Raw genomic sequence first — 14,644 nt, 5'->3', positions numbered from 1 at the left:
TAAGGATCAGACCTTGGATCATGTTTTTCTGACATAAGAACATGACTTTTTGAGTCATGAAGTTTGGTACATTGTGGGCCATTGATTTTTTTTATCCCTTCAAAAACCAGCTTACATGCCAAAATCACGTGATTCAAAACTCATTTCCTACTAAACAGACCATGTAGATCACATTTGTAAGGTTTTATTTTAAAAAAATTGAAAAGAAAGGGTGATTTGCACTCAATAGTTTTGTATCTTTATTAGTACCAGATATTTGCCCCATATATACATATAAAGAGAGAGAAGGTGGTAGCTGCTAACTACCATGCTAACCGGGCTTTCAAAGTGCTTTCCCCATGTATTACTTAAATCTGACCGTACAGATGTGTTCAGCATGGTCAATTTACTAGAAGACAACAGTTGGATCATGCTTTTTCAATGAAAAACATGATTTTTTAAACCTTGAATATTTAGGACAAATCTTAAACCGTCGATCTATCTTGTATCGGAATCGGATGATCCAAGAGATGATTCCTATAAAATAAAGCATGTAGACTGCATATGTACAGACAGATCTAAGAGAAACATGGAAAATCCCTTTGAAATCCGTGTTAGCATGGTGGTTAGCGAGAAAAGTGGTTAGCAGCAACCACCTCTCTCTCTCTCTCTCTCTCTCTCTCTCTCTCTCTCTCTCTCTCTCTCTCTCTCTCTATATATATATATATATATATATATATATATATATATATATATATATATATATATATATATGCCTCAAGTGCACTGATCCCAACTGCATGGATGTGTTCAGCATGGCCCATTTGCTGGGATCTGACCCCTAGATTGTGTTCTTTCGATGAAAAAATAAAATATTTTAAGGCTTGAAATTTAAAAAAAAATTATGGGCTGTTGATTTTTTAAACCCCTCAAAAAACCTGCTTGCATTTCCGAATCAGACAATCCAAAAGACAATTCCCACTAAATTGACCATGTAGAACATCTGAAAACTCAGATGGAAAATGGGCGTGCACACCCACCCCTTACTCTACACACACACATACACATGAAAATCGATAACCAAACTGAACAAGAATCAGTCAAACGTTAGCAAACCCTGGTTGACAATAAACCAGCAAATTCACCTTTTTCTTCTGTGATGACAAATAAGTCTCTGGCAATGGAAATGGGTTTTGCTTTGTAGATCGTGGCAATTCACCTTCAAACCATCTAGGAATCTGACAGAATAAAGTTGAACAAATACCAAAATAATCAAATCCTTCTTTAATTTGAAAAAAAGGCATACACACAGGTGCAACTGAAAGTTAACTGGAACGAAATCCTACAGCTTATGTAGAAGCCACCTTGAACGGCAATTTATTGGCCATGATTCATGAATTTCTCAAGAGATATCCAAAACGTATAATTTTTCTTGGGTTTTTATTGCAGAAAATTTGCCAAAATAAAAATACAAGATAAAGCAATAAATAACAGAAACATATGAATGGGATTTTCCAGATAAATTACCAATAGAAAAGAATATACTGCATTTTTCGTCCAAATTATTTGTATTAGCAACAAAATTGCAATATTTTCAATTATATCACAATTTTATTGGAGTTTAAAATGTCCTGTAAGTAGCACATTGATATAAAAAATATTGCAACATTTTTCACTGTGGTTGCTAGAAACTAAATTACCTCAATATTGAATAAGTAAATAAACTATGGTAACAATAGTTGATTGCAATCAAGGATCCAATTAATTGGATTGACTCCAAACCAAGTAGGATAGAATTCAGGAGTGGATACAATCAGACTGACCCTGATGCCCAGGAAATTTCCAGGATTTTGTACAAATCAGATTTGTCCTGATATTATATGATAATTATCACAATACATATATTACGGTATGATAAAAAACTGGATCCACAGATAAGTGAGCAGTTATGCAAAATATAAAATTATGCATATTTCTAAGTACAGCTTCTTCAGAAGCTTTAAGATTCTGCAAAGGTTAACTAATGCCAAGAACCCATCAGCCAGAGGCCCAAAAAAATGGGATATGATACAAGAAGCAGTTGAACTAGACTTTGGCACTTGACAGCACATTTCTACGTTGTTGGCATTAGAGTGTCAGGCATCAAACCACAAAACTCCTAAGCCCTAAACCCTTATTTACTTTGTCAATTTGTCATGGTTGAGAAATAGATTCACATCAGGAAACATCCAATGAACTACATGGAGGGTCAGATTAGGAACTGCAGGAGCAGAAAGAAAACACTAGAAGCAAAGTAATTTATCATATTATGAAATATGGACCTGCCAGAAGAGTGTAGTCGTCTGTGTGTGTGGAAGCAAATAAGATACATCATGAGGTTAAATAGTCATTTTTCCCCAAAACAGAGGGAATGTTCAAATAACAGTCTCAATTAAGAGTAGGATTACTTTGGTGTTTGGAAACCTGTTGTTCTATTACTAAGGTGATCTTTTATCAACCACTGATGCAAAAAAATGTTAAACCAACATACCAAGAAATTTGTAAACTGATATGGATCAAGGCAGGTGGCAGACTCAGCCTGAACATCTGAAACCCCCGCTGGATGAGATAGTGAATCATGTGGATCAACCATTCCAAGTGTTAGAGGTTCATCCCATCTGTTAATACTTGAATCGATGCCAACTTCAGTCATGTGCTCTTCCAACTGAGAATAAAATGTATTGTACGGAGCCACCTGATATTCAGGAAGACGCAACAATTACACAACATTCATAAACACCAAACTCTTATTTCTAAAGACACCTTCAGCACAAAAGGAGGTCACCAAGTATCCATTTAAACAACACAAATATAACTAACTCTCCACATAACTTCAGAAACTACAAACAAGTGCTTTCAACTAGAAGATGCTAGTAAATAGAATAGCAGAAATTATCATAAATAACAAAAAGAGATGTTAAGAGTGTTTAACACTAAAACATGTAGTCAAATTGCTCTACATAAAGAATAACTCAAATGAAAGACAGAGGAGTTCACTAACATGGCAAGGAACCATAAATGCACAACCTACAAAATGAAACAATTGCTTAGCATGGCCTTGATCTTAAGGAACAAAGGAAGAAAGGAAGGATAAATAACAATTTATTAAAAAGCAGAAAATGAAGGGAAGTATTGTAGCTGAAAGTTCAGTTGAAATATGGTCCAACAAGGTCGATCTGGATTGATCCATGAGACATAGTGAGAAATTAGCGTACAGCTATGCTATATATATATATATATATATATATATATATATAGAGAGAGAGAGAGAGAGAGTAGCCATCTACCACAAAGGCAGTCTCTTTTTGTGAAATCCCCACTAATTTCTGTTGAAAATTGTTAAGATTGATGAACGGCATTATTAAAAATCCACTTCTGTCTTAAGGGAATTTCGGTCATTTCTATTGTTTGCCGATTATGAGTGGTGGTTTTGCTATTTTTGTTTTTTGTATTTGTTTTGGTCAAGTTACTTACTGGTGTCAGGCGGTAGTTTATCATTTACATTTGTAACCTCATTGTAATTATCTTTTTGTCACATAAATGATATCAATAGGTCCCCCGCTCCCCACCCAAATCACCACCCCCCTCCAAAAAAAAAACTACGATAGATCAATTGGTGTCATTTCTTGTTGTTACCACCATTGCCAATGTCTTCAACTTTGGTTTTTATGGTATCAGAGCTTGGTTCTTCTTCTTGACAGCTATGGGTCCATCCATCATCTCTATATTCTTCTCCATTTTCTTTGCTTCTTCTTTTCTCTTTCTCCTCCTTTTTGTTCCTTTTTTGTGTTGTCATATCTTCTGTTCTTATTCTCCCTTCTTTTCTCTCTCTTGTTTGGCCAACTGTTGACAACACCTTGTTTTACCATCTCTGGCAGCTGATTGCTTTTCTTTTATGTTCCTTTTCTATATTCTAATAGATTATCTTGTTTGGTGTTCTTGATTTCATACACTTGACTTGTTTCTATATCTTATTCTGAGATGGACCCATTATCATCAAGTACGATAACCAATTCAACATTAATGCCCTTAACCTACATGTTCCAGCTCCAAACTCAGCCCTTAATGTTCAAAACCCACCATTTCCCAAGGTGGAAATCAAGTCAACTTCTTCAATTTCTTTGGATGTAAGGCAATCATCATCCCTCACATATAGTATCTTAAGCTCAAGAGTCACATTAGTGGGACCCCAACTCCACATCAATTCTTTAGCAAGCAAAAAGAAGCAATGTGATCATGGAAAACCCAAAGTATGATGATTTCCTGGCAAAAGACTAAGGATTGATTAGTTGGTTGAATTCCATACTATTTGAATGTGTCCTTGCCTCTATCTACGCAGTGGCAGGCTCCACACTCTATATGACTGGCTAGGGGATGATTACTCCCTTGCCTTGTTCCATCTTCCTTTTTTGATTGAAAAAAGCCACTCCACTAATGGTACAAAGGCCAGATAGAAGCTTGCTTCTTCTTTCACCAATGATGGAAATTAAGAAAATAACAAAGCAAAGGAAGGTTGCAATCATGCTCCAATCACGAATAAAAAGGAAAGCTTATGAAGGCCAATTACTTTTGGTAAGGTAATGATCTAACTAAAATACAAAAGGGAGTGGAGTTTCAAGTCCAAGTAACGTGGCTTGGCACTATCCCTTTCTAGAGATGGTTGCTCATCCAGTCTAGTAGATCTTTCTGCAGCAGTGCGATGTAAACCAATCCAAGTGGGGTTCACCCTCTTTCACCTCTCCTCCTTGTCTCTATTCTAATTGACTTGCTTCTTTGTTCACACAAGTGCTTGGTTTGTCCCTTGTTGCAATTTGTGATCCTCCGCAAAGCCAAGTGGTAGACATTCTCATTATCTATGAGTAATGGACTGAATTGCACAACGCATCATGTGCTTAAGTATCACAAACAAATACGATGAATCTTAGAGACTAGTTGAACACTCCCAAAAGGGAGACAACTCTATATCTATGTATATGGCTCAATATAAATCTATTTGTGATCAGCTTGCCTTAATTTAATAGTCAATTTCAAATTCAAGTATATTATGTCATTTAAGAACCTGGAGATGAGTATAGAAGTTTTGTAATCAGTATGACCATGAAACCTCCATGCTAGCAGCCTTTTGTAGAGTTGAGAACTATGCTGCTTCAATATGAATCATTGTTCTCAGCTAAGAAGAAATATGATACCTTATTTCATTTCAATGACCATGAAGTGCTTATGGCGAATAATAATAATAATAACATTTGCAATGACTTTAGCCATGGTAATCATGGCCACTAGAGGAATAACTACAATACACCACAGTAGAAGCTGATTATTGGAAGATATGGGTATAGGGTTCATAAAAACCTTAGTTGAAACAAATGGAATGCAAATCATGGATTTGCTAGGGAAAATCAAGGTGGTTTTAATAACCAACATGCTGGTTATGATCTCCTACTGATTTTAGAGACAAATATATGTTGATGCTGGGGTAATGCCTATGTAGTTAAAATCCTGCCTAGGCTACCTGGGCACAAGTCTACCGCCTAGGAGTTCCTAGGTGCCACCGCCTAGGAGTGCCTAGGTGCCTAGCGAGTACCTAGGTGGTGAGACACCAAGGTTGATAAATTATGTTGTTTTTTTAAATGTTTAAAATATTATAATCATGTTTTGACTGTGTATTTTGAAACATTTAAGTTTGTCAATGTTATCAATTTTTCATCTTTTTATTTTAAATAATTATATTGTTTTGTGGGTCTCTAGGTGACAACTAAATAAATATTTGTTTACATGGATTTCAGAAATCGGCAGCCACCATTAACTTAATGGCTGCAGTAATGCTACATTAGTCTTAATAGGGTTACAATCATTTTACAAAGACAAAAGTGCCCTGCATTAGTAACACATGTTACATTAGAATACAAAACAAAACTCATGAATGGATATGGATCCTTTATCGGATCCATATCCAATCCATATTCTAATAAAGGGTGCCATCCTCTTGCTGTGTTCCATTGTTGCTACATTGTCTCTCGTTGGGTCGTTTGTTTTGGAACAACCACAACTCATCGTTGATGAAGACAAACTTGTGGCTGGGTGTGGGAGCTAAACCATTTCTTTTCCTATTTCTTGTGATTGCATGCTTAGGACTGATAGGAACCGAATCTAAGTCATATATCAGTCATTTTCCTGGGTTCCTTGACAATTTTTTTGTGCATTGTCACTTGTGTGAGTTCTAATCCTAAGAAACAAAAGGTTTATGTTGATTAAATTTTAGTATTCCATGTGTTCTTGGAAAATCTACTCCGACTAAATTTGGTGGCACAATACAATCTGATATTTGTGATTCTGTTTAGAGGTTCAATATTAGAAATTGCTGTTTGAAGTTTAGATCCAAAAATCTGTGGGACGTAGCTGCATAAACAGTAAAATATTTAATACGTTGTGGCGAATTTTGGATATCTGGTTCGATATCCGGACCCGGACACGAACCCAACCTGAGGCCACCGCCTCTCTCGTGCTTTCTAAAGACAACGAGGCAGGGGAGGGGATTCAAATAGAAACCCCATTTCCCCTCTCGCTCTCTCATCTCTCTCTCTACCTGACCGCCCCTCTCCTCGCATCTGCCGAGTAGCGGCCACCGGCGACTCCCCTTCCTCTGGCAGGCTCCTTTCCGGCGAGCTTCTTCCGGCAACCCCCAGGTACGCTCCCCTCGTTCGTCTTCTCCTTTTCCTTCCGTCTCTCTCTCCCTCACTTCTCCGTTTGCGTAAGGAGGGGCTGAACCACCTCCCTGCCTCCCTCAATCGCAAGGGAGGGGCAAAGCCCCCTCCTTGCTGCGTTAAATCGTAGGAGAGGGGCAGATCCCCCTCCCTGCGATGTGTTTTGCAAGGGAGGGGCCCAGCCCCCTCCCGATGCCTCTGTTTGCAGGGTAGGGGTCGAGCCCCTCCCTGCGTGCCATATTTGGCGAGGGAGGGGTCGAGCCCCGTCGGGGCAAGCCCTCCCTGTGCTCCCTACGGCCAAGGGAGGGGTCGAACCCCCTCCCTGCACCATCTTTAGCAGGGGAGGGGCCCAGCCTCCTCCATGCACCCTTTTACGGCAGAGGAGGGGGTTGAGCCCCTCCTTGCTCCCTTTTTCCGGCAAGGGAGGGGTCGAAAACCCTCCATGCACCCTCGTTGTTTAGGGGAGGAGTTGTGACCCTCCCTACACCTTCCAGCGACAGGGAAGGGGCGGAGCCCCTCCCTGTACCCCCTGTATGCAAGGGAGGGGCTGAGCCCCTTCCCTGCGTACCCTTTGGCAGGGATGGGGCCAAGCCCCTCCCTGTGCACTCGTTTTGCAGGGGAGGGGTTGAGCCCCTCCCTGCACCCTCAGTTTGGCGGGGGAGGGGTCGAGCCTCCTCCCTGTGCCTTCTCCTTCTAGTAGGCAGGGGTGTCGCCCCTGCCTCCGCTAATTTCGGCAAGCAGGGGTGAAGCCCCCTGCCTCCCTTGTTTTTGGTTACGCAGGGGCTTTACCCCTGCCTCTCTTCCACCTTGCCAGGAAGGGGCACAACCCCTGCCTACTCTCATTTTCGGAAGGCAGGGGCACAGCTCCTGCCTCTGTCCGATTTTTCGGAAGGCAGGGGCGCAACCCCTGCCTCTGCCTGAACCGTCGATAGGTAGGGGTGCAGCCCCCTGCCTTCCCATTGTTTGCTGACAGCAGGGGCTCGTGGCCCCTGCCCCTACTTCTTTCGCGTTCAGCAGGTTCGCAGGGGCACGATGCTCCTGCCTCTGCTTCTTTCACGTCAGGACAGCGGCAACGCCCCTGTTGTCTCTACCTTTCTGATTGAGATAGCATGTTGACGTCATGCTTTTGCAGCTCGTACGACGGATCCCGCCCGCAACCTGACCCGTTAATCACTTACACCCGCAAACGCCAACAAGCTCGCAACTCCCCAAGGTAGGGAAAAATTGTACGGAGGACTTGGACAATTGAATTGAGTTCAATTAACTAAAAAGGATAATTAAATAAATATATATGCATATATATATATATATTTATACGAGTACGCATTTAACTCAATGACGCAGTTTCACGATCCTTGTCCTTTACTTTCTGTCATGTCTTTCTTTTGTCGTCGCGCTTTTCACTCATGCTTTGCGTTTGCACTCCAACTTGCAGTCTTTCTTTGTCGTCGCGCTTTGCGCCCAGGCTCTTGCTTTTGCAAATGTTTTGTTACTGTCTTGCCATTGTAGATGATGCTCAGGTTTTCGCTCATTGCATGTTCTATAAAAGACATCATCGTGGAGGATGCAAAAGGCATTTACCACTCTCCCTCTTGCGACAAGAGTTGAGTCGGGAGCTTAACGATGCATTATCGTCTAAGGAGAGGGATCCCTAGTAGGGATCCTGGCTTTTCGAGTGAGCAGTCCTGAAAAGTAGACTTGAGAATTTAAGGAGCTGCGCAAAAGCATCAAAGACTGCCCAAATCGAAGTATTTGAAAGGATGTGATTGGCTGATTCTGTTCGTCTATTCAACATATCTCGGGTAACCCCGAATTGGGGCTTGAGCGAACTTCTTAGCCAGAGTTCTGTTGAGAAACTTGTATCCCATTCATCGAGGCCGGTATCGAGTGATGCGAGGCATGTAGATACCACGATAGCGGATGAGATTCTAGAAAATCACATGCCAAATGTTGGCAGAAGCTGTTGGTTGTTTCAAAAGATAAATAATGTCAAAAATAAAGTTTGAGAAACATTACATCTTTATGAAACACTTTTGTTGAGGCTCCTATTGAGGAACTATAACCTTTTCATCCTAGAGTACTTGTAATCGTGCACTAGACGCTAGTACTAGTACTGTGATGATCGGATGAGACGGTCGTACGACCTCGAACAGTGCTAAATGCATAATGCTGTAAAAACATAAAAATGGGATCGCCTTCACAGGTAAGATGCTCATTTGGTCAAAAGACCAAAGCATATAGAATGAGTCGTCAGTTAATTTACCCCTGACGCACTCATTCGCTTCTTGTAGTCTGTCAATGGAGAGGACAGAGCGGTACACACTCCAATGGACAGGTTGTTAATAACCACCCTACGGGCAAAGATCTGGCCTCCCCAGTCATTGGAGTTAGGGGAAGGGACTATCAGACATTATCCTAGGTGGTAGATCACATAGACTTCTGCAGAAGTTGGATGCATCCGTTGCCAAGTACCTGCCTTTGAGGAATCCTCTCTCGGCTAAAGTCGTCCCCTTAGGAGCGGACTCAACTAGCTATTCGGGTTATTGAAAATACATATAATAATAGACGTCTGAACTAGTCTCGGTTGTTTCTACGATTTGTCTGCGCGTACCCGCAGGCCAGTAATATCGAAACATAAGTCTGTTCACACTGGTTGATGGGCCATAAGACTTGCTAGTTGCGTGGTAGTTCACAACTTACGATCAAATGAATCGTCATATTGCGTTTGACAGTTGCACTGCTTACCTGCTTTGAACTGCTTACTTGTTGATCTGCTTTAAACTGCTTAACATGCTAAATTAAATGCTCTTAATTCAGTTTCTTGTAGTCTCTCTTGTGCACCTACTAGTTTTTTGCGAAACTAACTCATTCTATGGGTACAGGTGATGATTAGGTACACCACGGGCGATGGCAAGATGGCTTCAAGATTTTCTTTTTCCTACTCTTAGCTCGCGTCTTGGACATTTTTGGGTTTTGTTACGGATTTTCTTTTGGATATCCAAATTTTGTACTATTTGGGAACTTTAAATGAAAGTGGTTTTTCCAAGTGTTTTGCAAGTATCATGTGTAGTGAGTTTTGGTTCTTTTAGCTAACGTGCCCAAAGTTATCAGCTTGCCTTTCTAAATTAAACAAAAGAATTATCTTCCGCTGATTATATAAATAAACTCTTAAAGGAAAGAGATTTTTTCTAGTCTCTTGCCTGTTTTCTGAAAGGTTCGTAAGTTTAAAATTTTGGGGCGTTACATAGGGAATCACACGAAGAGAGAGTTTGTCATTTTTGTTAGTGAAAACAAAGCACTTGCATCCAAATACTCTTAATCTAGAGTAATCTGGAAAAAGATTCACTATTTTTTCAATTGAAGTAAAATTTTCAAGGAAGAAGATGGCATTCGATTAATAAGATAGGTAGCAGTTAGGACCGCTTCTGCCCAAAATTCCTTTGGAACATGATTAGTTATTAATAAAGTCCTAGTTGTTTCCATGATATGATGATGTTTACGTTCGGCCAATCCATTTTTGTTGCGGTGTGTATGGACAAGACCTTTGATGTGTAATGCCATGTAAACTTAGATAGTTTTTGAATTCTTGGGAGATAAATTATTTCGCAATGTGCGAAAAATGGATACATCGTTTTAAAATTTATTTTTAACCATGTTATGAAATGTTTGAAAGTACGAAAAGACTTCTTATTTATGTTTAAGGAAGTAAATCCAAGTATGTCTAAAAAAATCATCAACAAAAATGACATAATATACAAATCTACCTTTCAAAATAATTGGTGGAGGACCCCAAACATTCGAATATACTAATTTAAGTGGTCTAGAAGAAATAAAGGTTCTATAAAAAAATGGTTATATTTTCATTTTGCCAAGAATATAATCTTTACAAGTAAAATTTTCATAATTACAAAGTTTTTCAAGATTAAGAAAATATTGGATTTTGGCCATATAAAGATGACCAAGTCTTTTCTGCCACAAATCCAACTCTATTTTCTGAATATTATAACAAAAATCATTCTTAGGCAATTCCAAAAAACCCATGTAATAGAGTCCTCCTTCTCTATGGCCTTCCCCAATCAGCTTTTCTGACTGGTGATCATGTACCCAACAACCATGAAACGAAAAGAAGACATTACATCCCTAATCAGTTATTTGAAAAACAGATAAAAGATTTAAATTTAGTTTAGGAATATATCTAACTTCTGCAATAAAAAATTTCTTAGTTTTATGGACCCTTTCAAAATTTCCTATTCCTTCTATTTCAAGAGAGGTTTCATCAGCTGTAAAAACTTTTGACACACTTGACTTATTTTTAAAACATTCGAATAAGCTATTATCATTTAGGGTCATATGAAAGGAAGCACCGAAATCAAGAAGCCAAGGAAAGTTAACTGGATCGGAGAAGGACAAAACTGTTGCTTCAGTTGAGGCTTCAGATGAGGAGGAAGCTCCTTTGATAAGAGATTGGAGAATCTCCATTAATTGAACCATAAAAACTGGTGCATCTTGATCTTTGGGTTTCGATCCAACAATTGTTGCTCTCTTTTCTCTCAATTCTATAAGTTTAGGACACTAAGGCCTATAGTGCCCTAGTTCAGGACAATGGTGGCAAATGACTTTTCTCTTGTCAAAGTCATCATTTTGTCTATTGAAGTGAGGTGGTCAGTAAAAGCGCACATGATTACCCGATCTAGACACAGCTTGAATAGAATCATCTTCCGGTTTCGGAGTATTCTTTTTAATTTCGTTTTCCTCCATAGTTAGTTCCTCTATAGTATCAACAATAGAAAGAACTTTTCCTGAATGAAGAAAAGACGATTTAGTCAACTCAAATTCTGGTCTTAAACCGTTTATAAATTAATAAAAATGCTCTATATCAAGTTGTTTTTTACGGAGCTCAATGTCTTCGGGACAATGTCATTTTGGCTATAAAAGAGTCAATTCTTCCTAAAGTTCGGACAACTCATTGTAATATTCTCGAAGGGTTTTATCTTTTTGAGTCATTGTCCGAATTTTGTCTTGTAGCTTGCACACATGCACAATATCTTTAAGGGAATACATATTTTTAAGATATTCTCAAGCCTTATCGGCATGTTCGAACTTGGCAAGACTAAAGCATGTTTTGCATGCCCTATCCTTTACTCTTTTCATTTTTTTTCATAAGTGGCTAACGCCTTGCTCTTTTCCTCTTCCGTTAGAAGAACCTCTTTATCACCTTTTTTGGTGAAAGATAGTTTAGGTTTCGAATCGGAATCATCCACTATGCCCCATAACCCTTTTCCCCAAATGTGGTGCTTCATAATTGAAAACCACATTATATAATTAGTATCATTTAGCTTAACGAGTATGATGGTGATCTTATAATTGTCATCCATGTTTTACAAGGGTAAGAAAGGGATAGATGAGAGAAAAGAGTAGATAAGAGAATAAGAATGACGGTAAAATACAAATTTTTGTAGCACAAGTCCTCCTTTCTTCAAATTAATCTTCTTGAGCCAAGAACAAGGTGATGAAACACCTTTTGCAAATGAGGCGCGGAAATCAAGGTAAAAGCACTTCAAGATCTAAGGATTCCACGACTTTGATACCATGTAATGAAATGATGGTCTTCTATAAATGCACGAAGAACACACAAAGAGGTGTTGATTGGAGACATTACAAGATGGACCCTTGAAAGGGTATAAACGAAAGAACACTCAAAAAATAAATAATATTTTATTCATACACAAAATACTTAAAAAGCATTGATACAAGAGTGAAGGGAATGACCCCTATTTATACACATTTGAGAAGAAGAGGAGGAGAGCTCATTTAGAGCTCTCCATAGAGTCGTTGGGGGTCCAACGGCTCTAAATATAGCCGTTGGACTAGGGTCCAACAACTATGAGCTAGTCAAGTCCTAGTTGGGACTTGACCAGTTTATTAAATCTAGTTCTAATTGAACTAGATAATAAAAAACAGAAAAATAAATAAAATAAAAATGCAAAAAATATACATAATAATAATATAATATATATATATATATATATTACATTTTACATTTTAACACCGTTAGTGGCTGTTTGTCTTCAACAGTGTTGTGGTTGCATCAGCATTAGCGTGGGTAGCGACATTGTTCGTCATTGAGAACCAATTCTACCGTCCGAACCAATATATATATATATATATATATATATATATATATATATATATATATATATATATATATATTCCACAAACTGCCCTTAGTTCTTTCAGTTTGCGTATCCCTATATATATATATATATATATATATATATATATAGTCTTAGTGAGTTTAGCATAGTTAGTGTTTTATTTCTGAAAAAAATAAAATAAAACAAAATAAAATTATTACAGTATTGTTTGAGGTTCTAAAATTCGCAAAATAGGAACCAAATACAAAAATAAATTTTCTGAGATATATTATACAAAATCCTCAGAAAATTACTGTGGGTAAAATTACTAAAATACCCTTAGGTCCCAAAATGGAATGGGTAACTTTGGTATTGCATTTTGGATCAAAAATTTGGATTTGGATCACGCTCCCACTCCTTAAATGTGGGGTGCAGATCCTGATGCTCCTGCATCAGCTTCCTTGTTTATTAACAATATTCCTTGGTTTTCTTTTCAAAAAAAAAAAGCACTAGAGTTTAGATTCATCACAACAGAACACATTGCAAACATTTCACCAAAGAATTGTCAAAGGAACATCATAATTATATAAAAGACATGTTATACATGTTTAAAAATGATAAACAACTTGAGGAAGAGTGTTAAGATTGATGGAAGGGTTGTAACTTTACTTGTCATAAGGGTATTTTGGTCTTCTCTCCCTGGTTTTCACTTATGAGTAGCAGTTTAAGTTTCTTGTATTTTGTTTTGGTAATGTTTCTTATTGATGGAAGGTTGCAATTCATGCCTCATGTAATTACCCTTTAAGGGTGTTTTATATAAATGAAGTGGCCCCCTCACCTATGATAGACTGTTTAGGGCCATTCTTTGTTGTAACCACCATTGCCAAGGGCTGCAACTCAGATTTTCAAGAACAAGTTTCAAATTTCTTTCAAAAATACTGATTCTATCCATCTGAACCCTCTGATGTTAAGAAAAAGCCTATTCTCTTGACCGAGTTAAGGTTTTCTCAGCTTTCATGGTATTCTACTGCTTCCCAATTTCAGGGTTTTTTATCTTGCACAGTCCTCTTATGAGAAAAGTTTGGTTTGTTCCAGTCTCCAAATGAAAAGAAAAAAAACTTAATTTCTTATGTTTATGTATCAACCCCCCCCCCCAAATTCAATTCATAAGGTTTGGATAGAGCTGGTAAACGGGCCGAATTAGTCAAGCTTGGCTCGTTAAGGGTACACCCCTGCTCGGGCTCAGCTATGAAGCTTATCACAAGTCAAGCCAAGCTCGAGCTCGTTAATGAGCCAAGCTTTACAAGGCCATCAAGAGTAAGGATGGCAGTGGACCGGGGCGGGGGGGGAGAGACAAGGTCTCCACCCCTGCCCTGTCTAAAAATTCTGCCTTCCATCCCCGCACGCGTTTTGATTTTAACTTCCATCCCCGGTCCAAACGAGGCAAGGCGGGGCAGGGCCCTGTTCCCCCAGGTCCACTGCCATCCCTAATCAGGAGCTGGCTCATTTTCTAAAAAGATTGTTTGTTTAATTGTTTTTTTAAGATCTGCTAATATATATAATGTATATAATATATGCATAATATATATTATACTATGTCACAGGGATTCGGCCAACCAGGTGCCGCACCCACGTCGACACGATGCGGGTGCATGTGCAGGTGCGGCACCCGGTGCGGTCAACCCGACCCTGGGTGCGGTAAATGCACCCAGGGTTATTTTGGTCCAGTTTTTAGATTTTTTTTTAAAAAAAAAATCTGCCCGATGAAATGGGCTGCAAAGGGAAGGA

General features: G+C 38.8%; 1 protein-coding gene across 1 annotated transcript in view; it reads right to left on the bottom strand.

Annotated features, from left to right (window-relative positions):
• The window catches only part of LOC149815880 (uncharacterized), an 86,659-nt gene that overhangs the window by 34,916 nt on the left and 37,099 nt on the right, over positions 1-14,644 (bottom strand). The window contains exons 6-7 of the mRNA XM_089990001.1: positions 2,510-2,713; positions 1,125-1,217 (exon numbers count right to left, since the gene is read on the bottom strand). Coding sequence (XP_089846127.1) covers positions 1,125-1,217; positions 2,510-2,713 — 297 coding nt within the window. The remainder of the gene's footprint in view (positions 1-1,124; positions 1,218-2,509; positions 2,714-14,644) is intronic.

Source organism: Nuphar pumila, chromosome 15, assembly GCF_984573655.1.
Source record: "Nuphar pumila chromosome 15, dmNupPumi1.hap1.1, whole genome shotgun sequence".
Lineage (NCBI taxonomy): Eukaryota > Viridiplantae > Streptophyta > Magnoliopsida > Nymphaeales > Nymphaeaceae > Nuphar > Nuphar pumila.
The sequence above is the reverse complement of the archived record's forward strand: the minus strand, read 5'-3'. Positions and strand labels throughout refer to the sequence as shown.